Here is a 26204-nt window from a genome sequence, read left to right as displayed (position 1 = left end):
AGGTTCACTTATATAATCACACAGTTTTCAATTTAGTCAACATTACTTAATTATAGGTTAGACTATACTTGGTCATGTTTTATGAAGATTTAAGCCCAAGGCGAAGCCGAGGGCTTAAATCTTCATAAAACATGACCAAGTATTGTCTGACCAATTTAGAACATATTCACACTTTCGAGTGACCTTACAAAATAATCCTTTCCCATTGTAATATTCAAACCTAAATAAGAGTTCACTTTTTATAATGAACTATTCATGTAAAACATAGGTAATCATCATTTCAATGGATGGAATGAAATAGCTCTGACATAGTTTGTCAGGACCAAATGGATAAATTTTTTTTCTTCTGCTTCAGGTAAAATTTAATACTTATTTATCTTAAGATTTTTTTGTTTTAAAAAGCAACACAATATTATATAAATTCCCTTTTTGAAATTGTGTTTCTCTGAAAAAAATCCTTTGCTGTATATATCAGCAGTCTGGTATTGTTTTCTTAAAAGAAAAGAAAAATCCCTCAAATGTCAGGTATAAAATTAAATGAATACTATTTTACCTATATCCTTAAGTTACTCCAATTATTTGTGTTTTAATTCTATATACATTATGTATGTGTACCATTAAAAAATGTATGAAAATTTGCAAAATTATTTTTTGTTTGTTTTAATCTTTGCTCTTTCACCTTTCATCAGTAGACTTCTTTTCCAAGGGAAATGCCTCAGGGAATTTTACACTTTGTTAATGCAGTTATTAAGAGTTCGCTTTCATAATTAACTGACAATGAAAAGTCATTCATGAATAGCATTTCATAGTGCATGGAAAACCATGTACTATGAAAATTAGAGGGCAAAAAACTGACTTTTCATTGGACGAGAAGGGGTGAGTATGTTCTAAAATCCTTTGTAATTAACAGTTAGTTATATTTATCTGGAATGTGTAGTAAATGAGTGACATTATAAAACACTATAAATAACTTTCCTAAAACAGGTAATTAAAATGATGGAAAGCTTACAATCCCTAAAAGCTGTCTGATTTGGTCAATAATTAGCGGTTTAGTCCAAACAACTATGACGTCGTAAGCGGTTAAGAGTGAAATATAGAATTAGAATAAAATCGAAATTTCCAGTCCAACGCAGCCTAGTTTCACTTTCAAAAAACTCCATCTGTCCATTGAAAGTGAAAGTGGAAGTGACAGAATGCTTTCCGAAATTTATATTTATGCTGTGTCAGTATGTAATGTCCCATTAAGGAGTGTTGTGTTGGTCTTAAAGAGAGTGAGAACAGTAATTTTAAAACAGTGGAGGAATAATACTACAACAGAACAGTAAGTCAAATATCTGATTATTATCCTTAAGATGACGGGGTCCGAGTAACATTGAAAAAATGATATTTAAAACACAGTACATGTCTCACTGATTAGTGTAAAACAAAGACAAAAGAACAAAGATTTAAATGATTACATGTCCTGATCAAACCCATGCTAAAGAATTAATCACAGTCAAATCCGGTTTCGTCTAAACCCTTAGGAAACATGCACACGTATAAGATTTGCGTTTTTTTGTCAAACGCAATCATAGGTTTAAAAGTTGTTCTCAATTTAGATTTTAATTTGTTTATAATTATATATATACATTGTTTAATGATACGATGGTGGTGTGGTAACGCTCAAATCATGAAAAGAATGGGTACCATCCTAGGGACCGTTCAATATTTATCGGATAGATGGGCCGGTGCATTCTTTATATTGATTCAATAAAAAAGTGATTGCCAATCCTTTTAAATTCTGAAAAAAAGTCCTCGCCCATCTAAAAAAAATCTGTAAAAAAAGTCCTTGCCCATCTAAAGCTTAAAACAATAAAAAATATTAAAGTTCTTTTTCTATTTGAAAGTTTGCAAGTTTATGTCTTGAAATCAAAGAATAAACTTTGATGTAAATACAAAATTTAAGCATTTTATTGTTTTTAAAACCAGTATGAGTAAACATGTATATATTTGATTTTATATTTGCAGCCTCAGATACGATATTGAATGAAAATAAAGGATATAATTTAAACTAAGGGACAACAACTCTTGGACTTGTAAAAATATCATCATATGCTGAATTACTAGTCTAATGATTGTCTTAATAACACAGCATGTTAAATATAGTTCAAATACCAATGTCCCTTTATCTAATCTACTTTTCAAAAAAGGAATTATGGTCTTTTTAAGCAATTCAGGGAGACATATTTCTGACTTTGATGTACCCTTTTTCACCATTTGAATAATTCCGTACATTTGACAGTACAACACCAAACAACCTGGCATTCTGTAAGATAAATATATAAATGAGATAGCTGTAGAGTTATATATCTGGATTTAGCCAAAACTGAAAATTTTAGCATTTTTTTAAGCTTTTTATTAAATCCATAGAACGACAGCAATTCACCAAACAACCTGGTATTCTGTAAGATCGATATATAAATGAAATAATTGTAAAGTTTTATGAAAATGCCAGTTGATTTAAAAAAGTTATAAAAAAGTTTAAAGATGACTATCCAATGATTTAGCCTAAACTGAAAATTTAAGTTTTTTTAAAACTTTTTATTAAATCCATAAGAATGACACCAATTCACCAAACTACCAAACAACCTGGTATTCTGTAAGATCAATATATAAATGAAATAGCTATATATTTTTTTACGGAAATCCATGTTAATTTGAAACAGTTATATAAAAAAATTTAAAGATGACTACCCATTTCTGAATTTAGCCTAAACTGAAATTTTAGCTTTTTTTAACCTATTTATTAAATCTATAGCTTGACAGTAATACACCAAACTATCAAACAACCGGGTATTCTGTAAGATCAATATATAAATGAAATATTTGTAGAGTTTTTCGAAAATGCAGGTTGATTTGGAAAAGTTATGAAAACATTTAAAGATGACCATCTGCATTTAGCCAAAACTGAAAAATTTAGCTTTATTTTTACTTTTTATTAAATCCATAGAATGACTGCAATTCACCAAACTACCAAACAGCCTGATATTCTGAAAGATCAATATATAAATGAAATAATTGCAGAGTTTATGAAAATGCCAGTTGATTTGAAAAAGTTATGATAAAAATTTAAAGATGACCATCTGGATTTAACCAAAACTGAAAAATTTAGCTTTTGTTTTTTACTATTTATTAAATCCATAGAATGACAGCAATTCACCAAACTACAAAACAATCTGGTATTCTGTAAGATCAACATATAAATACAATAATAATAGAGTTTTATGAAAATCCATGTCGATTTGAAAAAGTTATGAAAAAAATTAAAGATGACTACATTGTATCTGGATTTAGCCAAAACGGAAAAATTTAGCATTTTTTTTAAGCTATTTATTTAATTCATAGAATGACTGCAACTCACCAAACTACCAAACAATCTGGTATACTGTAAGATCAACATATAAATGATAATCGTAAAGTTTTATGAAAGTGCCAGTTGATTTTAAAAAGTTATGATAAAAATTAAAGATGACTATCTGGATTTAACCAAAACTGAAAAGTTTAGCATTTTTTTAAGCTATTTATTAAACCCATAGAATGACAGCAATTCACCAAACTACCAAACAACCTGGTATTCTGTAAGATCAATATATATATAAATGAAATAATTGTAAAGTTTTATGAAAATGCCAGTTGATTTAAAAAAGTTATGAAAAAATTTGAAGATGACTATCTGGAAATAGCCAAAACTGAAAATTTTAGCATTTTTTTAAGCTATTTATTAAATCCATAGAATGACAGCAATTCACCAAACTACAAAACAACCTGGTATTCTGTAAGATCAATATATAAATGAAATAATTGTAGAGTTTTATGAAAATCCATGTTGATTTGAAAAAGTTATAAAAAAAATTAAAGATGACTATCTGGATTAGGCCTGAACTGAAAATTATTGTTGAGACCATGTCCCTTATGTTTTTTGTGCCTGCAAAAGAAATTTCTTACACACCGATAAAATTGAGAGCAAGTTTTTTCCAATAAAATAAGTTCTAGCCCATCCACTATATATATTAAAAAAAGTTCTCGCCCATCCAAATATTTCCACAAAAAAAGTGCTTGCCCTGCCCCATTTTGCACCGGCCCATCCATCTGATAAATATTAAACGGTACCCTAGTGTTATAATTATTCCCTACTGACAACGCCATTGTTGATACAAGAGGGGTAAAATTAACTTCTCCTGCTACTAGAGGGAACAATTTGACCTGGTCATGGTTTCTTCCCCAATGATCATGTTGAGGGAGGAAACTTGGACCATGGCAACAATCTGCATTTATATGTTAATAATTACATTAGATGTATGTTTCATTATAATATGTTATTCTGATTGGCTAACTGACAATCTTGTGATATTCCTTAATCAATTGCATTACACAATGCAACTTTTCATTCATGATGACAGGAGGTCCCAAAATAAAGTGCACAGGTAAATGAAATAAAAACTTGATAAAAGGCGTGTTTTTATGATCCTATAGGTAAAAATGTAATTTTTTTTGTAATTTTATAGGGTTGTAAAAGCATTGACCGTGCGCACATTTTTAGTATAAAGCGCTTCCGCGCTTCATACAAAATGTACTTTGGTCAACGCTTTTACACCCCAATAAATTTACAAAAAAGAGCATTCAATTCTTAATAAAATATTGCAAAAAGGGGGGGGGGGGGGGGGGGGGAGATATCACATATTTCCGCAAAATTTAGCAAAAAGTAGAATTTCAATCGCTTGAAGTAATACTTTTTCTGAAACTGTGTACATCTATCATTCAGCAAATCCAATGAAAATCATATGTCTTTCGTCTCATTTTTTTGTAAAATTGCGTCAAAAACTTTGTGTAGAAAAAAGTGTTTGTAAATATTACATTAATTTCTGGACCGATAGCGGGTCTAGCTATGACAATACGGATTGTCAAACAGTTGTCTAAAAATTAATTTTATTACACAATAACTTTCCTATTTGAAAAATCCACCGGGGGAAAAATGCGAACTTAAACTCCTAACTGTGTATTGCTACCATAACCCGCCATCACCTGTCTTAACCATGTTAACAGACCGATCGACAAATGGGCAAGAATTCAGCCGATCGAAGGGTCGAAGCTTTGGTTTTATTTGATATTCTAACGAAATCCTATTAAAATTACATAAGTACCTGAATAATTCTGGTAACAAAATTCTAACAAACTTCTTTATTTATAGAAGAAAATTATCAGTGGAATAAACTTATATGATAGGTCTAAACATTATTAAAAAAAAACTTATTAATAGAAAAATATATATTTATAAAAATAAATTAAAAAGAGAACTGCTGGAACCCATGAAATCATTTATTGTCATAACAACAAAAATAACAAAAGATCCACATTTTGTATAGATTAAAAATATGTACTATATCTATCAAAATCAATTTTATGATATTTTTGTTAAAAAACACATTTCACTTTTTACTCAAATTGTGCTGTAAAACAGAATTTAAACGTTGCATAGAATTGATTTAATTTATAAACAATTGTTTATAATTTTAAAGCCCTAAGCCAATGTTAAAATATAGTTTACACATCTAATCCAAGCGTAATTGAATTGTACGAAAGTGTATGGGTTGAAATAATCCATGTGTTGACCAGTTTGGTCAAGTATTTGGCCACGTTTGTGTTTCTAATAACAAAGATATTAAGGGGAGAAAAGAAAGACATTATTGAAGAAGTCATAAAACTTGAGGTTTAATTTCTATCTTGTAAACGAAATTGAACCTCATTAATTTCCTCATTTAATCTAACGAAACCAGTATATAAGGTCTAAATAGTTACTGTATTGCTCCTGCATTGGGGGAAACAGACGTCTAAATAACAGTAACACAGAAACTTTGTTTCTTCTTTAACAGGTTAGAAAACTTATTTCATTTTATTTTTAAAAGTTTTTGATAATAATAAATATGGTTGGCATTTCGCCAATCAAACCGAATAGGCCGCCAATGTCTGTGGTTCTGTCAACAGTCAAGAGTTTCCACCTAGACCAAAAGTTATTTTATTTTCGTATTCAACTGGCCAACATGATTTCTTTTTCATACCTTCCTAGTTTTTTTTACCTAAAGGTTGTGTGCTTCTTTAAAGAACAATAACAGAATAAAACTAATATTTTGGTCGACTTTTAACACATTAAAATTTAAATGTGTTAAAGTCGACGAACACATTAGCCTGATTCTGTTATTTAAGGAATGACTGTAAAATCATTCGGTCTTTGAAGAAATAACACCAAACATGTGGTGCACACTGAATAACCCGCGTAGCGGTTTATTTAAAAGTGTGCACCATATCTTTAATGTTATTTCGTATAGACAGAAACATATTACAGTCGTTCCATATAACTTAATTCTAATTTCCACTTTAATCCGGAATAAATCATGAAAAAACGTTGATGACATAACGGTCAAATGACACAATTATGTCTATGAGCTGATGGACAAAACACTTTCCACGGATCAGAAGACTCGTAACACTCAAAATTAGATTAAATACCAATATTGCCTTTACTTAAAAACAAATATCGATATTCTTGTATGAAAACAAAATAGATAAATAGTTAAGACACCCACAAAATACGAAATCCACTATGTATTTGCTTCTCAAATTTTATTTCACACCAAGATTTGAATTCAGAAGCAATGGTGCATTGCGCCTTCAAAACAGCAGTCTTTTTAATTAATTCCACAAGGCTGAGAATATTTCTGAATCTGTTTCTTTAAAGAATCCTCAAATATTCACAGTTTTTAGAATTAAGAGTGTTGTTTACAATTAAAACATTTTTAACAACAGTGGTAGGTGAACTCTATGATTTCTTTTTCAGATGAAACCATGAATGAAGAAAATTTCGAATAACTGACATCAAGTGATTGCAATCAGTAATTTTACAAAGATGGCAGAGTGTGTAGACTCTCAAAAGACGATAGATATTTTGACTTGTGCAATTTGTCTCGAAAGATTCACAAAACCAAAGTTTCTCCCATGCTTACATACCTTCTGTGAGGGTTGTATTTTGACATTCATTACTTCAGAACTGGAGAAATCGGAAGGAAATAATCAAATAGAGTGTCCAGTCTGCCGAGCAACAGTTAAGTTACCAAAGAAAGAATGCACACCAAAAGAAATGGTCGATCAGATGCCTACAAATTTCCTCATCAATGGGTTGTTAGAAAAAGAAACGGTTAAACGATCAGAAATGAATACATCTCCTCATCATGATATTAAACCAATATCTAAGCTAACGGATGAAGAAAGAATACCTCAATCATTCAAAAGTATCTGTGCTCAGCATTCTAAAAAACTGAAGTTATTCTGCAAAATTCATAATGTACCCTGTTGTACACTTTGTATTCATTTAAGTCACAAAAAGTGTGACAATGTTGTAACTATTGAAGAGGAAGCAAGCAAATTGTGTACCGATGTTAAACTTGAAAGGTTAAAAATGGATATAACAAATGTTTCAAATGATTTTGATACTCTTTTATCTCACTACACAGAATGTTTACAAAGCAATGAAACACAGTATGAAGATAAACAGAAGATGATAGAAATATCTATAAGTACTATTATTTCAAAAGTTAAAGCATTAGAAATAACAAAGAAAGCTGAACTAAAAAAAATATATGAGGAAAAGAAACATATTTTAGAAGATAAGATGGATACTTGTACGAATTGTAAAAAAACTGTTGTTTCAGATAAACAGACTCTGGAAATAAACATTGAAACAGCCTCTGAAGTGCAGGTTATGTTTGAGGCACAAAAGATAGCTAGTCAAGTTGAGAAACATAAACAACTATTAAAAAAATACAAATTTGATGGTTCTAAAATTTTGATAAATGGTGGAACAGGTATTCCAATATTGATTGACGTTTTTATAAACAGTTTATTTAAGATAAATATAAGTAATGAAGATAAAATCCTGAAACTGTTAACAGATGATAGCAGTCAAAGTGTCAATCCAGTGCATGAATCATCTTCGAATCAATCAGTTGGAGAATGTTTGAACCCAAATAAAGACAAGTCAGACAACATAATCAGTAAGTACTTACTTAAGGGCATACGATACAGTTTTGATCCTGTATTTACAAGTTCATGAAAATTTGCATATAGGCTATTTTTTACCCGATTAAATCAAATATGTAATAAAAAATATACCTTCATGTGCTACTTTTTGAGTAAAATGAGGTCGAAATTTTGTATATTTGCTCAAAATTCAGATTTGTGGCCGTAAATTCTTTTTCGAAAGAAAGACAACTTTTTTGTTATAAAAGATAAACACAAATTGTTTTTTGTTAAATAATCGGTAATTTCTGTATTTTATAAATATCCTAAAAAAATATGCAATTTTTAATTCAGAAATAACTCATATTTATCAAATGTTCATGAATTGAGGAAAAAACGTCATTTTTTACTGCATGTTTATTGAAATTAAAAAAAAATCCTCTATTTACAGTGTTATAAAATTTGGGTCACATAATCTCCCTACAAAATGTAACAAAATGCCGTTTTGAACAATAGGGGTCCATGAACTCGTTTTCAAATTAAATCAGTTTGAATGATAAAAATCAGTCGGAAAATGCATCTTTTCCCGATACAGCTGACTACTCCCATAAATATACGACTGTACACCAGTAAACCACAAACGAAGTAAAAGAACCGAACATAATGGTTCCTGTTTTTTTACAGCGAGATATTGGTCCGTGTAACACTTATCAATTCAAAGTTTTAAAAAGTTTTGAAATTTTGGATTTTTGGAATTTTGATCAAAATTTTAAAATATCAAAATTTCAAATTGTGTAAAAGTTTTGAAATTTTGAAATTTTAACCAAATTATTAAAATATTAAAATTCTAAATATTGTTTTTAAATTTGATAGTTTAGGATTTTGATCAAACTTCTAAAATATTTAACCTTACGTGCAATGTTGATTATTTTACTTTTTGAAAGTTTGATTTTTTAAATTTTTGATTAAAATATCAAAAATAGAAAAGGGGCAAACAGAGGGGTACCTGTAAAAAGCGAAACAAAATAAAAGCGGAACGAAACAAAACGAAACAATATGAATTGAAAACAAACTGATACTTAAAAGTTAATGTATGAAATAAAACCACAGACAGACAGTTGTAAGCGGTGAAAAAATTGGATGACAAAATAAATATTTCTCAAAAGAAGAGAATTCATTTCAAAACAAGACGTACGGATCTGATATTGGCCATTTTACTTGCTGGTTTTTCTAGCACCCATATTTAAGGAGAAACAGGAGTAACAGTAAAAACTGAACAACTTGCAGTAGGTCAAATAGTATGTGTAGGTTGAGCATGTATATATATTTACTACTGAACTCTAAGCAATAGAAAGGCTCAATACACGGTGTATTATCTCCTTTAATTTCAAATTTTTTCTACGACTTCTTGCTTTCTGCAATCATGTTGGCTAAATAATATATCATTTAATCTGTTCTTTGTAAGTTGTTGGCCCTTAATATTCAGCTTTGAGCGTTCCCTAAGAAGGTCGATCCAGAAAAGCGCTTCGGTCTTAACTTTTAACGTTGTTTTCATTTTTATCGGTTGTATGACGATCATAATTATATTGCCTTGTATCAATGATTTTAGTTAATATTTTTAGCTCACCTGACCTAAAAGGCCAAGTGAGCTTTTCTCATCACTTGGCGTCCGTCGTCTGTCGTCCGTCGTCGTTAACTTTTACAAAAATCTTCTCCTCTGAAACTACTGTGCCAAATTTTACCAAACTTGGCCACAATCATCATTGATGTATCTTGTTCAAAATTGTGTTTTTTTTACCCGGCCAACCAACCAAGATGGCCACCATGGCTAAAAATAGAACATAGGGGTAAAATGCAGTTTTTGGCTTATAACTCAAAAACCAAAGCATTTAGAGCAAATCTGACACGGGGTAAAATTGTTTATCAGGTCAAGATCTATCTGCCCTGAAATTTTAAGATGAATGGGACAACCCGTTGTTGGGTTGCTGCCCCTGAATTGGTAATTTTGTAATTTTAAGGAATTGCTGTTTTTGGATATTATCTTGAATATTATTATGGATAGAGATAAACTGTAAACAGCAAAAATGTTCAGCTCAGCAAAGTAAGATTTACAAATAAGTCAACAGGACCAAAATGGTCAGTTGACCACTTTAGGAGTTATTGCCCTTTATAGTCAATTTTTAACCATTTTTCGTAAATCTCCATGATCTTTTACAAAAATCTTCTCCTCTGAAACTACTGGGCCAAATTTTACCAACCTTAGCCAGAATCATTATTAGGCTATCTAGTTTAAAAATTGTGTTTTGTGACCGGGCAAACCAACCAAGATGGCTGCTACGGCTAAAAATAGAACATAGGGGTAAAATGCAGTTTTTGGCTTATAACTCAAAAACCAAAGCATTTAGAGCAAATCTGACAGGGGTAAAATTGTTTATCTGGTCAAGATCTATCTGCCCTGAAATTTTTAGATGAATCGGACAACTTGTTAGGTTGCTGCCCTTAAATTGGTAAATTAAGGATATTTTGCTGTTTTGGGTTATTATCTTGAATATTATTATAGATAGAGATAAACTGTAAACAGCAATAATGAACAGCATTTTAAGACTCAAAAATAAGCAAAATGGTCTGACCCCCTAAGAAGTTATTGTCCTTTATAATCAATTTTTAACAATTTTCATAAAATTTGTAAATTTTTACTAACATTTTCCACTGAAACTACACGGACAAGTTCATTATAGATAGGATAATTGTAAGCAGCAAGAATGTTCAGTAAAGTAAGATGTACAAACACATCACAATCACCTAAACACAATTTTGTCATGAACTGTCTGCTTCCTTTGTTTAATTCACATATACCAAGGTGAGCGACACAGGCTCTTTAGAGCCTCTAGTTTTGGTACGGTAGGAATACTGAATGCATGGTGTCCCAATTAAGGTTGTGCTAGTCTACAATGTGGGTGGTTTTTGATCTATATATATATCTTATTTACGCTGAAATTAAGAGTACTAAGACCAAATATTAGTAGATTGGAGCCAATATACTGTTACAAGGTATCTAAATAAACTAATCATAGATGGATACCGGGATATAAATTTTGCCGGTTTTTGAGCCAGACGCGCGTTTCGTCTACAAAAGACTTATCAGTGACGCTCGATTCAAATCAAGTTAAAAAGGCAAATAAAGTCAAATAAAATTAAAAAGGCCAAATAGATTAAACGTTTATATCAAACTTATAGCTCTGGTTTTGTAAAAGTTGAAAACCTTTCATATCATATATAAACGTATACCATAAACATTATTTTCAACATTCATATGTATGTAATAGTTGCCGCTGTACTACATTAAGCGCCCATCTATCTATTTGTAGGTGTAGGCATTTTTAAAATGGAAAATTCTTTTCAAATTAATCAGCGATATATTTAATAAAATTGTTAGCGCTTCGACAAAACAACAACACCCCACTTTTAAAGTTAAATGGTTGCTCCCTTAAAGACAACGTTTGGACTGGTTATCATATACGTACATGTAGCTCCATTATGGATCCTAGATCAACCACTGTTTTTAAATAGTAAATAAAAGGAAAGGGATTTTTTGTATTAAGGGATATTATTGTTCCGTATTTGTATTTAGTTATTTGAACATTTTTAAGTTATCGTACGACAATCGACTTTTAGCAAACTAAAAGAACACAGGTACATCAATTCAGAATGGGGCGTGTAAAGAGAAGCCACAGTGTCAGCTGCATGATGGATTTTTCCATTTTTGGCCATACACCAATGTTGCTCTCGAAAAACCAGTACAATGTAAAACGCTGAATTTTAAGTAAAGAATTCAACTACGGAACGCTGAAAACTGAAATTTAAAAGTCAAGAAAAATAAGAACCGAAAAAAAAATGAAGAGGTGTTTGGCCAAAGTGAAGTTAAAACATATCAAAATCCATCTATAAGAGCTACTTTGTCCGAGGGAGTTGAATCCTAAGTTTCTTCGTAATTGTACGTAAACAACCTAAATTTAAATTATCGATTTTTTGTTGCCAGTGACGCATATTTCATGAATGTTCCGGAACAAATTAGCAATAAATACAACAGGGAGAGAGTGTGCATAATGAAGACATAACCTTTCAATCAGTTTAATTGAGGTCTGGAGCTGGCGTATGGCAGTAACTGCTAGCTTTATATATAGTAGTCCTTTGTTAATTTATTATGATCATTGTCATTTTGATTAGTTTCGTTTGTTTCCTATTCTGACATAGGACTTGTATTTCCTTTTCAAGTGCGTTTTACTGTTCGTATTACTGTGTGTTTTTCATTCTTTATTGGCTAGAGGTATAGAGGAGGGTTGTGATCTCACGAAACATGTTTAACCCCGTCGTATTTGTGCGCCTGTCTCAATTCAGGAGCCTCTGTCCTTTTAAGTCTTGTATGATTTTAATTTTAGTTCATTGTTATATTTCGAAGTTTATTATGACGTCTATAATCACTGAACCAGTACACTTTTTTGTCTAGGGGCCAGCTGAAGCGCGCCTAGCACAACGTTCATTGCGACGCTATACATTAAGTATTCCTTCCGTGTTATTTCTTGGAACTGAAATAAATCATAAAAGGCAATATAGTATCGTCATGCAATCGATAAAAAAGAAAACAAAACGTTTTAAGGTGCATGCGACCGAAGCGCTTTTTCTGGATCTACCTTCATCAGGAACGTCAAAAAGGCTAATAATACTATTTGGTTTACTGCGAGTTGGTCAGTTTTCACTGTTACTTCTAAATGTTGGGCACTGGGAACACCAAATAGCTCTGAATTATTTATCTCAAAGGCTAACCTTATATAAGAGATTTAAATCAACTGATTTAATTCCGGTTTGAATAGGTTTAACAATTTTTTTTTATGATAGATGCACAACCTTAAAATTTCAGGATACTGTTATCCCATGTGATGTCATATGTTTTATATATATAAAAAAAGGCTTCTTCTTTCCATTATTTATTTTGTAATTAAAAATGATTTGATATATTTCGTGCTATTTATTCATAACTAAGAATGATTGTTATCAGAGCCGTGATTACATCAGTGTTTACAGGTACCTCTCTTTTCGCCCCTTTTCTATTTTTGATATTTTAATCAAAAATTTAAAAAATCAAACTTTCAAAAAGTGAAATAATCAAAATTGCACGTTAGGTTTACTATTTTAAAAGTTTGATCAAATTCCTAAACTATCAAATTTAAAAACAATATTTAGAATTTTAATATTTTAATAATTTGGTTAAAATTTCAAAATTTCAAAATTTTTACACAATTTGAAATTTTGATATTTTAAAATTTTGATAAAAATTCCAAAAATCTAAAGTTTCAAAACTTTTTAAAACTTTGAATTGATAAGTGTTACACGGACCGATATTACATCATTATGTGGTATAAATAATTACAATTTTTTTTTATCTTGAAATCAAACGTTTAAGTGGTTCAGATACATCTCTTTAAACAAAACTGTTCAGAGAAATAAATATGAAACACACAGTTGTGCAAAGTATTACGTCGTCGTTAGTAGACATTAAGAACAATCTCATGGTCAGTGCATATGTCTTTGGCAATTCTATTACTAACGATGACGTAATACTTTGCACACCTGTTTGTTTCATATTTATTTAAGTTATAATTTGAATGTTTTCTTGTTCAGGTGGTTTCAAGTTTGGAAATACAACCTTGGATAAAAAATCCCCAGGCATTTCCTTACAATCAGGTGCACCATCAGAATCTTCTGCAGACATCAAATTTGATCAGACAACAAAAATAGCTGACAGCACAAATCCTGCTACTGGAAGAGAAACCGCGTTTGATGGACAAACAGTTTCTACAGTAAAAACAACCACAACAGAAACATATACTGGCAAGCCTCCAATCGTTGGTGGTTATAAATTTGAAAAATTATCGGAGTCTGACAAGAAATACCCAATATCAGAAGCAGTCAGTTTATACCCGATTTTGTCTTCTACTTTTGACAAGAAAACTAAACCTATAAAGCCAGATCAATCTACAATTGAATTCAACAAGTGTACTTTAAGTGATTTCACCATCCAACAAACAGCTAAACCATCTGGTTTGACCATCCAACAAACAGCTAAGCCATCTGGTGTCACCATCCAACAAACAGCTAAACCATCTGGTTTTACCATCCAACAAACAGCTAAACCATCTGGTTTCACCATCCAAAAAACAGCTAAACCATCTGGTTTCACCATCCAACAAACAGCTAAACCATCTGATTTTACCATCCAACAAACAGCTAAACCATCTGGTTTCACCATCCAACAAACAGCTAAACCATCTGATTTTACCATCCAACAAACAGCTAAACCATCTGGTTTCACCATCCAACAAACAGCTAAACCATCTGATTTTACCATCCAACAAACAGCTAAACCATCTGGTTTCACCATCCAACAAACAGCTAAACCATCTGATTTTACCATCCAACAAACAGCTAAACCATCTGGTGTCACCATCCAACAAACAGCTAAACCATCTGGTTTCACCATCCAACAAACAGCTAAACAGTTTGGGTTCAGTTTTGGCGGAGAGACCAACACTTCCAAACCAGCTTCATCATTTACCTTCAAGTCCAGTGTTCCAATTTCAACTGCCTCACATGCCCCAGCTGTTACAGAGATAACAAACAAAACAGGAGCAACTAAGACTAGCACATTTTTAGGATTTTCATTAAGTATCATTCAACCTGAGCATGCTAAAAAAGATGAAATGAAAGTATTTGGAAATCACTCAAATCCGAAAGAAGGAATTTGGAACTGTAATGGATGTCTAATGTCTAATAAATTTGATGCCCTTAAATGTCCAGCCTCTGGAACACTTAAACCTGGAGTTATTAAAGAGGGGATTGAAGCTGCAGGTCATCCTCAAAAGAAGGATGGAGAGAACGGATTTGGTGATTATTTATTTAAGCATAAAGACGGTAGCTGGAAATGTGATGGATGCCTTTGTTCAAATAACAGTGATATACTCATGTACCCTGTCTGTGATATCATGAAGCAATGTTATAAAAACTTAAAGGAAGACCTACCTAAAGAAAAGGGAAAGGCCTCAGCTTTTGGAAGTAATGCTGGTGGATTTAATTTTGGTGGAAAGAGTGGATTTACTTTTGGAACAGATGGCGAATCTAATACTAAAGCTGCTTCTGAATTCACATTCCCTACACCAGATTTAGCTAAGAAAAAATCTGAAATCTCAATCCACCTTCCACTGTTTTTTCTTTCACATCAATAAAATCCGATGCAAAGAGAAAAACACCAGATGTTGCATTGAAGGGCTTCAAATTTACATTAACCCCTTGTGTTACATCAGAACAGAGCACAGGTAAGTTCATTTTCATATTGTCACCATCATAAGATGGTCTTTGAAAAATAAAATTTAAAATTTGTTTTCTCGACTTATATAAAGAGTAAAATAACAAACATTCCGAACAAAGAAGAAAATTCTAAACGGAAAGTCCCTAAGAAAAGCTCAAATACATCAAGCGAAAGGATAACAACTGTCATAATCCTGACTTGGTACAGGCATTAATTGTTTTCTTATGTAGAAAATGGTGGATTAAACCTGGTGTTATAGCTAGCTAAGCCTCTCACTTGTATGCCAGTCGCATAAAATTCCATTCTATTGACAACAATGTGCGAACAATACAAACAGTCATAATAAGTTAAAATGTCAGAAATAGGGGCACAGCAGTCAGCATTGTGTTATAATCTTAATCACTATAAAAACAAACAAAAATGTCAATAAGAAAACTAAAAAGAATATAGACAAAGCACATTGACAAAACGAAAGACAAAAATAAATTAACCTACCATCACACAATAACACAAAGAAGGGATGTATAGGTAACGAGCCATGCACGTCAAATGGATATTAACCTAATAAACCAAATAGTAAAAGTAATAATTTACAAAAACAAATACAAATAAACTTCAACATTTTATTAAAACGATATCCAAGGTCAGAACCTAGAATCAACACTTCAAGACCAAGCCTTCTTCTGCAATAAAAAAATAAAAAAGGATATATTCTACTAAGATAAACTGACTGCCACTTTGATTAAATGATTAAAACAGTAAAATTTTCTTCTAGACAACATCTTAGTACTTTTCGGCAATTTAAGTTTTTGACAGGTTGTATGCATTGTTTTGCCCAATTAGTTCTTCGTGTTTGTGATTATAGAATTTAGCTTTTTAAAGTGGTGATAAACTGTACAGGTAGATTTTGGTCAAATACACAGTGCTATGAATAAAAAGGTAGGGTATTTGTGACGACGATGAGGCAATATTATAAGCAACCAAAATTGTCTGATGTTAAAAATTCAGTCTCCTACTATGGACATTTTCCATGCACTACATGCATGTCAAGCGTAAAATTAAAAAAAAAATAACGAATAAATAAAATAAAAATATCAAAACTCTGCCATGAACAAGACATTCTCTAAATATAAAAAAAAATCAAGTCAAAATGTGACATCAGACAAACCACTAATGACAAAATCTTCCAATATGTTTGGTTTAACATCAGATAAATTATCATGCTGTCTCATTCTGTTAAAATATCATATAGCTTCACTCAGAGGAAAAGCAATATCCGTGTCAGACATACAGCCTATAACACTGAATTATCTGATGCTTTTCTGTTTTTGATTAATTGTCATCTGTTTAACCCAGAAAATAAATTGTTCAAAGCCAGACATATAGTCATTAGCATGGGAATAAAATGTTATTTATTATGTTTTTTTCGAACTCACAAACAATTGATTAAAAATAACATCTGAGTGAAATATTTTTGTATTACTTTCCTTACTTTATCCTCATTCCTGCATCAAAGAATTATCTAACTTGTTTTTATATTAAAGAAAAATATAGTAGACATAATATGCGACAGTGACAAACTATGCTTATATAATGCCCCTTTCCATTCCCGCCCTGAAAGCAATAAAAAGAAATAGGTTATAAATTGCACAAAAAGGGGCACATGTGTTTGAACTGGTGAGCTGTGCTAGATTTCTTTGGTATGTGTTGATTCAGTATGTTTTCCTGACCTGCAATCTGCTAGTATGCATTTTATTGTTTTAAAAGTGCTCATAGAAATTATACAAATCTGAAGTGTTGTGTACCAAATTATACAGAGCATTCCTTTCATTGACTTTTGATATATTTTTAGGTGTGAGTAATCTTGGACATCCAACACAAACTCGGCAAATGCCTGCTGTAGGATTTTTTTCTCAAGCAATACGAAGCCAAACTCTTCAGTTCCAACAAGGCCAGATAACGACAGGAAAAGTTGAGAAAAAAGACCCACCTTTGATGAGTTCTAGTTTAGTCTCCATGTCTTCAACTCAATCAGTCAATTCAGCCATGTACACTATTCCAGGTGCCCAGCCACAGTCTACAGGTATAGTTCCTGGCATGACGCCAGCACAATCTCGTTTTCAGTTACCGGCATTCCATTAACATAAGCAACACGATGTGTGCCTTATGTGGAGCAGGATCTGCTTACCTTTCCGGAGCATCTGAGATCACCCGCACGTTTTGGTGGGATTCGTGTTGCTTAGTCTTTAGTTTTCTATGTTGTGTCTTCTGTACTATTATTTGTTCGTTTGTCTTTTTATGTATTTTTTTTTGTATTTTTTTGCGTTGTCAGTTTATTTTCAATCTATGAGTTTGACTGTCCCTTTAGTATCTTTCGTCCCTCATGGCCAGGTTTCATCCCAGATGGTTCGGCTCGTATAAGGACAACTTGCAGAATTATTTAGTACAAACACCTGCCAGCAAAGAATGATTCATAAGCAAACTGGTTAGTTAAGAAATTCAGATCAGATTATTTCTACTTGCTGATTGACTTCATCTAAATTTTAAAAAGATAATGTTGACAAACAACGCAAAAAAACAAAGATTACCGGCCCGGAACAGTTGCCTATTTAGATATCATTTTAATCAGCAGGACACATTATTTTAAGTTATGATTGTGTAACAATAAGTGCTTGAGTGTTTCGGACTATTAGATTTTTTTTCGGGTTTCTCGGGTTTATCTGTTGAAGAAAGTAATCTTTCTATGTCCTGTTCGATTCCAAATTATCAATAAACGCAGCAAGAATTTGTTTTTAATTTTAAAGTGTTTGATGGAACATAGAATTTCTGCAGTAAAGAATGAAAACTCGGACAAAAAATCTGAAAACAAAACATTTTCATGATTATGCCTTTTGCAAATATTGGGAACAAGATTTCCATTCAGCGCAATGGTCGGTGCTTTGAATCAAATTTGTCATAGATTAAAGGTGTTATGTTACTGTGTCCCAAGTTGTTGTCGCACAAATTGAACCTTTAGAGTTGGACAATAACTTTTTTACCACAGGCATCAAGTCACCATTCAGTTTTGGACAAGTGTCATCGACGACCACTTTAGGGAGTGGTTTGTCTCAAAACAGAAGGTTTCTACAACCTCTCTTGGTGCAGTGTAGTAGTAGATTATAATAAGGTATAAGAAAACATATGTCAGTTTCTTTCTGTCCCTCACCTTAGCTTATTCTAATTACAATTGCTGGAACTATGATTAGATGATTAAAGCGCTAAACTTTCTCTTTTACAACATCTGTGTAAGTTTCGGCATTTTAATTTTTTGAAAAATTGCAGTCATTCCTATAAGTCAAATGTTGTCAATTTAATAGCAGACTTGTGCATGTATAGTCATGAATCACATTTAAACTGATAAAAGAATTGTTTTAAGAACATTTTATTGATAAATTTAAAGACACTTACCGTTACTTTTATGTTATATTTATAAAAGTGATTTTTTTTTTATTTTACTAAGTATACTACCCCAGGGATACTTCTATAAGTACATCCAATGCAAACAGTTATTTTTTATTCTTTTATAGATATGGTTATTTATAGTTATCAAAGGTACCAGGCTTACAAAATGTATGGCTGGGATTAGAAAATCCTTAGTATTTCGACAAAAATCATACTAAAAAACAGGAGATTTATAAACAAAACAAAAATGACCACATAATTGATATTCATGTCAACACCGACGTGCTGGGCTGGTGATACCCTAGGGGAGGAAACGTCCACCAGCAGTGGCACCGACCCAGTGGTGTTAATAGTTATCAAAGGTACCTGAATTATAATTTTATACGCCAGACGCGCTTAGTGTTTTATTTGTAATTGGATTTGAACTAGCTTTTAGTTACTACGAGTACTCTAATATCAATTATTTTTGTCTATTGGTTTTCAGTTAGGTTTGGGTTGTAATCTGTACCGATCATTGCGTTAGGCTATTCACAAATATTTTTTTACAGTTTATTATTATATTGTGCTGCTACAACTCTTTCCAATCGAAAGCAAGGGGAGGATGGAACGTTTATTAACATGTTCATTACCTCATGTTTTTTTTGTCATTTTTGAAGGCCTATATAATTGATAACTTCTCCGTCATTGGAACAAATTTTGCAATTCAAATAAATTAATTTCGGAGTGAAAAACTACCACTTTAACTTTTAGCTACCCAAGGAGAGTATGACCTCAGATGTATTTTACAAAATCTATCGGAAATTGGGTCCTCAATGCCCTTCAACTTCGTACTTTATTTGGCTTTTTAAGATTCTGGATTCTAGCGGCACTTATAATCAGATCAGTCTCCTAAAGAGAAAATGCAGCGTATCAGTGTATAAGAAGATTAATCCTTGTATCTATTGTGAGTTTATAGCCAACTGTTTATATATTTAGAGTTGCAGCTATGATCAACAAACTTTGAAGATAAAATTTTAATATTTATTTTGAGCCTTCGTACGGGGCGCCGAATGGGACTCTTGTAGTTTTGTACTCAAAATTCAATTTTGTACGGACAAAAGTGACTTTTGTTCAACAAAAATGAGTTCAGTTTAACACAACTTTTATCATACTACAAATTTAAAATTTTGTCATACAAAATTATCTATCAGCGGAAAAAAGTCACTTTTGTCATGACAAAATTCATGTTTGTTACACAGACTTGACTTTTGTTACCTAATTTGAAAATGGGGCGACAAAAGTCAATTTTGTATTCAAATTAGTTTAGTTTGGTTTCTGTGAACTAATTTGCATACAAAATCGACTTTTGTTACACAAAATTGACAAAATTGACAAAATTGACTTTTGTGAGACAAAATTGACCAATGTGATCAACTGTATTGACAAAATTGACTTTTGTGAGACAAAATTGACCAATGTGAGACAAAATTGACTTTTGTCTCAAAAAAATTGACAAAATTGAATTTTGTCTCTTGTCTCAACAAAATTGACAAAATTGAATTTTGTCTCAACAAAATTGACTTTTGTCTCAACAAAATTGACAAAATTGAATTTTGTCTCAACAAAATTGATTTTTGTCTCACGAAAGTCAATTTTGTCTCACGAAAGTCAATTTTGTCGTCACAAAAATGAATTTTGTCGTCACAAAAATGAATTTTGTCGTCACAAAATTGGCTTTTGTCGTCACAAAATTGACTTTTGTCTCAACAAAATTGACAAAATTGACTTTTGTCTCAACAAAATTAACAAAATTGACTTTTGTCTCAACAAAATTGATTTTTGCCTCAACAAAATTGACAAAATTGACTTTTGTCTCAACAAAATTAACAAAATTGACTTTTGTCTCAACAAAATTGACAAAATTGAATTTTGTCTCACAAAAGTCAATTTTGTCTCACAAAACTCAATTTTGTCGCACAAAAGTTAATTTTGTCTCACAAAAGTTAATTTGTCTCACAAAAGTTAATTTTGTCTCACAAAATTGAATCTTACCTCACACAATTGACTTTTGTGATTTAATTTCCTTATCAGGTAACAAAAGTCAATTTTGTATGCAAATATGTTTATATTTGCATACCTTTTAGACAAAATTGACTTTTGTCATGACAAATAAGAATTTTGTCTACAAAAATGAATTTTGTCTACACAAATGAATTTTGTCATCACAAAATTGAAGTTCTCACAAAACAAGTCTGTAGCACATAGTTTTGTAAGACAAAAATGATTTTGTTATGACAGAATTGAATTTTGTACAAAACCACAAGAGTCCCATTCGGCGCCCCGTATTTCGTATAAACAAAATAAACAAAATAAAACAAACCAATAAACAATAAATAATTCATTACCTGGAATACTCCTAAATAGGATTATCTATAAAGAAAATGAATTAATTTTTTTAATAAATTTCCATGTCGAGCATTGAAGGGTCTTGTTTGTTGAGCCTATCAACTAAATTGTCTTATTGTATGCTTATTCTCATTAAAACAATTTAATTGAAGTTAGATTACAAAATGAATACAACAAAGTTTTAACATGTTTAATACTAGCAGATTTAGTCCACGTTGCGCTTTTTGCCATAGGCCTTCGTGATTATAGATAAAGTCTCTTTAAAGGATAATGAAATGTACAGGTAGATTTGGACTAAACAACCAAGAGTGACAAGAATAAGAAATGTAGGGTATTTGTCGATACACAACAATCAATAATACAGGCAATCAAAAGGCGTCGATACACAACAATCAATAATACAGGCAATCAAAAGGCATTTGGTGTTCAAAACACAGTCTCCTTCTTTATCTATCCCATAAATGAATGTCAAGCTCATAATAATAATAAAAAAACACAAACAAACGATACCAGAGACATTTAAAGTTTTCAGTGCAAAATAAACTGACAACGTCATGGTTAAAATAGACCAGCAGAAAAATAATAGTACACAGAACGTAAGATAGAGGACGAATGACTTGGCAACACGAACCAAATAGAAAACGGAGCGATCTCAGATGCGCGAGAAGGTATGCAGATCCTGCTCAACAGGTGGCACCCGTTCGTGATAATAATGCGTAAAATGTGACACCAGACAGGCTAATGGCAGTTCCGGTAGTGTTAAAAAGGTTTTGCTTAAATCAACACACTACTTTTAATGCTGGTTATAGGAGACTAACAAAAGGCTCACAATATATAAATTTAAAACTAGGAAATCTAAATTTCTGTTGTAACAATAACACAAACTAAAATAAACCAATTAACAAAAATATGGTTTATCTGTCCTTTTTAGATTTAAACTTTTGGTTTCTGGTAAATGCAATCAAATTAGATGACAGTAATTTGCAGAAATTCTATATTAATTTTATTTATGTTTATCTACATTCCAGAGTCACATCAACCTATAGATGGCCCTTCACCAGGAGCACATACTGCAGGAACTGTAAGTTCACCAAGTTCTAATCTAACAACTTTACCACTGGTATGCAGTCTCCAATCTGCATCAACATCACCTGACAAACCTTTAGCTAATCCTGTTTCTATGGTTACTACAAATGCTCCTGGTTCCTCGGCACCAAAAGGAATCTTTAGGTTTGGACAACAACCTGTTACATCGGGTACCCAGTCAACATTCAGTTTTGGACACGTACCATTCCTTAATCCTGGAGCTGGTAAGAATATTTCACCTTCATCAACAAAGGCTTCTACAACCATTCTTGGTGCTGTTGGGAATATATGTATATTCCCTCAAAAGAAAAATATAATTGCTTGTAAATCATCAAAAGAGACAAGTCTTGTAACATCTCCTTTAAAAATAAGCGATAATTCTGTTCTGCGGGGTAAGAAACCTGTTATAGATTTGCCTGATGTTGTTGAAACAAAAAATGGAGAAGAGGAAGGAGAAACTGTTTTTTGTGAAAAGGCAACATTATTAAGATTTGATGATGGATTTTGGAAGGAGAGAGGATCTGGCGAATTGCAACTCTTACGTCATAAACAAACAAAACGTGTTCAATTATTAATGAGACAAGATCAAGTTTTGAACATTTATGCCAAGCATTTCCTCACAAAAGAAATTAAGCTTTATCCTTTGAAGTCTTCTAAAATGTCATGGGGCTGGATTGCTGAGGACTTATCTGAGGGGGAAGTTAAGATCCAATATTTCGTAGTTTGTTTTAAGGATGAGGACCTTGCTTTGAAGTTCAAGGCAACATTTGAAATATTGCAGTCTGAACTTCAACAGGTGAAATCAAACCAAGTGCAAAAAGAGCCAGTTAAAAAAGGGACTTTTGGTTCAACTTCAGGTGAGAATATGTTTATTCTCATAATGTTTTACATAAAAAAAAAAGAAGATTTGGTATGATTGCCGATGAGACAACTCTCCACAAGAGACCAAAATGACACAGAAATTAACAACTATAGGTCATCGTACGACCTTCAACAATAAGCAAAGCCCATACCGCATTGAGTAGGTAAGGATATACATTTAAGTGCATCTTGGGGGATAGAAACAAAATCATATGCTCACAAATGCACTAAGACCATCAAGGTTAAAGTTGGTAAAAATCACGTTAAAAAGCACGATGTGAATGCCGGTGCTCAATAGGATAAGTAGCCCCTTCTCCACCAGTGGTATTGTCTTCTTCCTTATAGCAATGATTCATATTCTGTGATATCTCCAGGAAAACTTGATCCTTTTTTGAAGGCCAGATATTTAAACGGGTAGCATTGTATTTACTATTTTACTTTTTTTCCCCTGTGCAATTCGTTGCGGGAACATAGAATTATCGGCCGGCGTCCGTCCGTTCTCGTTAGCGTTCTTACATGTACAAGCTTTGCCACCTTTTAACAATATCTCTGACGAATCCGAAAAAACAGTGCCGATCAGCTATTTTTCAAAGAGTTATGCTCCTTAGAAATATAATTATACGAAAAATGCATCGTAAGCGCTCTCATGTGTACAATTGGCAGAAGTTTATGAAACTTATATTGTGGGTATATCAGCAATGTTTCAAACGAGTTCAAAAATAATTTCAGACAAACCTATTTTTAATAGAGGGTTTCCCCTTGGTAGCATTTATCATATGGAAAATTGCATTGTTAGCACTCTCATGTGTTCAAAACTTATAAGCAATGGCTCGGAAGAGTCCGAAAATCAGTGCCGATAAATTATTTTAAAAGAGTTATGCCCCTTGGAAACATTAAGTATATGAAAAATTGCATCGTCAGCGCTTTCATGTGTTCAATTCTTGCCAAATTATTATGATTCTAAACAATATGTAGGTTTATATCAACAATGTCTCAGACAAGTTTAAAAATCAGTAATGATCAACTACATGTATTTCAAAAAAGAGTTTAACCCTTTAGAAACATAAATTATATGCAAATTTGCGTTGTAAATCATCCAGTGATTGACGGAAATATTGTGTCTTCCCACGAACAATCATATATTTGAACACTCTCACTACTGTGGTTGTATCAGTACCGTCAGTCAAGGATTTCAAAGCATCGGTGACATAACTAAACTAAATTCAAACATGATGGTGGGAGAAGTCCGTTAGTACGGAAGCCGATAAGGGCCATTCAAAAAAATAAATGATGTCGTAATTACGACATAGCATGTCGTAATTTCGACATAACATGTCGTTATTACGACATCGCTATGTCGTTATTTCGACATAACATGTCGTTCTAACGACATCGTTATGTCGTAATTTCGACATAACATGTCGTTATAACGACATCGCTTTGTCGTAATTTTGACATAACATGTCGTTATAACGACATCACTATGTCGTTATAACGACATCACTATGTCGTAATAACGACATATCTATACTAAAAGAATATGTATTATGATTGACAAGATACTAACAAATGACACAGAAATTAACAACTATAGGTCATCATAATGCCCCCAATAATTAGAGAAGGCCCCATATATATAAAAGAGGGGGAAAAGATACCATACGGAGAGTCCCCGAAATGCTATGTGGCAGACAGTGTTATTATTTAATTATTAGCTCCCTTGGTAAAACTCCAAATTTCATATTTAATGTATTTTATTGTTAAATAATTTACAAGAAGATTATAAAGTATATATTTGTTAATTGCATAGCTTTTGCTATTTGAATTCATTGTTAAAGATTTCTATTTATATTGTAAAGTTAAATATTTGCATCGTCGCAAAATCCTAGGTTACCTTCTTTGAATACCTTCAGTGAGAAACTTATATATTTTTGAGATTCCATTTTCAATAATTTTAAATAAGAATTAGAATAATGCTTTGTGATAATATTGTGTAATATGTAATATATCTGTTGTATATATATGATGAAGAATTGAATAAAGAAAAAAAAAAATTTGCTAGACTTAAATATCGTTAATTAAAGGGCTGTACAGCCAGACAAGGGTGTATCAGATTTTTATTAGTTGGAAGATTATTTTTTGGATTGATATGGGGACTGATTTCGCAAGCCAAGCATCACATCTCCCTTTACATAAGCGCAAACTACATGGCATCTTGTATTAAGGGTAAATTGAAGTATTGATAGCTCTATTTCTACTTTCAAACGTTGGGCACGCTTTTCCGTTACACTTAAACACTGTGTCTAAACCACACCGGCAGAATTTGATCGGACTCGATGGTATCTAACGTCCGGCACAATGACGGAACATCAATAGACAGAAGAAAGATAGGTTTCTCCTTATTTTCTTATTTTTTAAATGATATCGAAGAATATATATACATATACAACTATTTTCTATTGTGAGATGCAATATTTTCTACAACCGTTCTATTTTAACGGAGAAATAAGTCAAAATGCATGTCAAAATGACGAATTGAGTGAACCTTGCCTCAAAATTGTTTAATTTCTCTTTAAATTGTTCACATTGTACGGAAAAGAAGGTACGGGAAGATAGATAGTTATATTTATATTACTAAGACGGGTGTATACAATAATACTAAGATAGATAGTTATATTTATATTACTAAGAAGTGTGTAAAGTTTGATGCAATAATGATTAACCATTTTGAGATATGGCGCGACATGTTAAAAAAAAACACACTCCTGTTTTACTTACAAAGTTCTGTAACTCAAAAAGATTTAATTTGATTTTCACTAAAAGGTTTACAAATCGTTTGACCATTTCAAGAAATAACTTTGTTAAGTTTCATGAAAACTAGATAAGCTGTTCTCAAGTTACGGTGCGACATGTTTACGCTGGACAGAAAGATAGACGATTAGCTAGACGGACGGACGGACGGACGGACCGAATGACTGATAGATGAAGGAACGGACGGATGGAAGGACGGATGGACAGA

The 26204-nt window shown here is 32.0% G+C and overlaps 1 protein-coding gene across 2 annotated transcripts; it reads left to right on the top strand.

The window, feature by feature from the left end:
• Positions 1-1128: 1128 nt before the first annotated feature.
• LOC134722003 (uncharacterized) lies at positions 1129-22384 on the top strand. Of its 2 annotated transcripts, none has more exons than XM_063585409.1 (4): positions 1129-1321; positions 6872-8084; positions 13729-15419; positions 22267-22384. In XM_063585409.1, exons 2-3 carry the CDS (start codon positions 6941-6943, stop codon positions 15327-15329), a joined length of 2745 nt encoding a protein of 914 aa, XP_063441479.1. In that variant the 5' UTR covers positions 1129-1321; positions 6872-6940; the 3' UTR covers positions 15330-15419; positions 22267-22384. The 2 variants fall into 2 exon arrangements, with proteins under 2 accessions (XP_063441479.1, XP_063441480.1); XM_063585410.1 differs by lacking the exon at positions 22267-22384 and adding an exon at positions 17265-17387.
• The last annotated feature ends 3820 nt before the right edge of the window (positions 22385-26204 follow it).

Source organism: Mytilus trossulus, chromosome 6 (assembly GCF_036588685.1).
Source record: "Mytilus trossulus isolate FHL-02 chromosome 6, PNRI_Mtr1.1.1.hap1, whole genome shotgun sequence".
NCBI lineage: Eukaryota > Metazoa > Mollusca > Bivalvia > Mytilida > Mytilidae > Mytilus > Mytilus trossulus.
The sequence above is the reverse complement of the archived record's forward strand: the minus strand, read 5'-3'. Positions and strand labels throughout refer to the sequence as shown.

Excerpts from the sequence above, each read along its gene's own strand:
- LOC134722003 (XM_063585409.1), top strand. The coding sequence starts at position 6,941 with ATGGCAGAGTGTGTAGACTCTCAAAAGACGATAGATATTTTGACTTGT. Across the intron at positions 8,085-13,728 it reads CAAGTCAGACAACATAATCA|GTGGTTTCAAGTTTGGAAAT; the intron begins GTAAGTACTTAC and ends TTTCTTGTTCAG.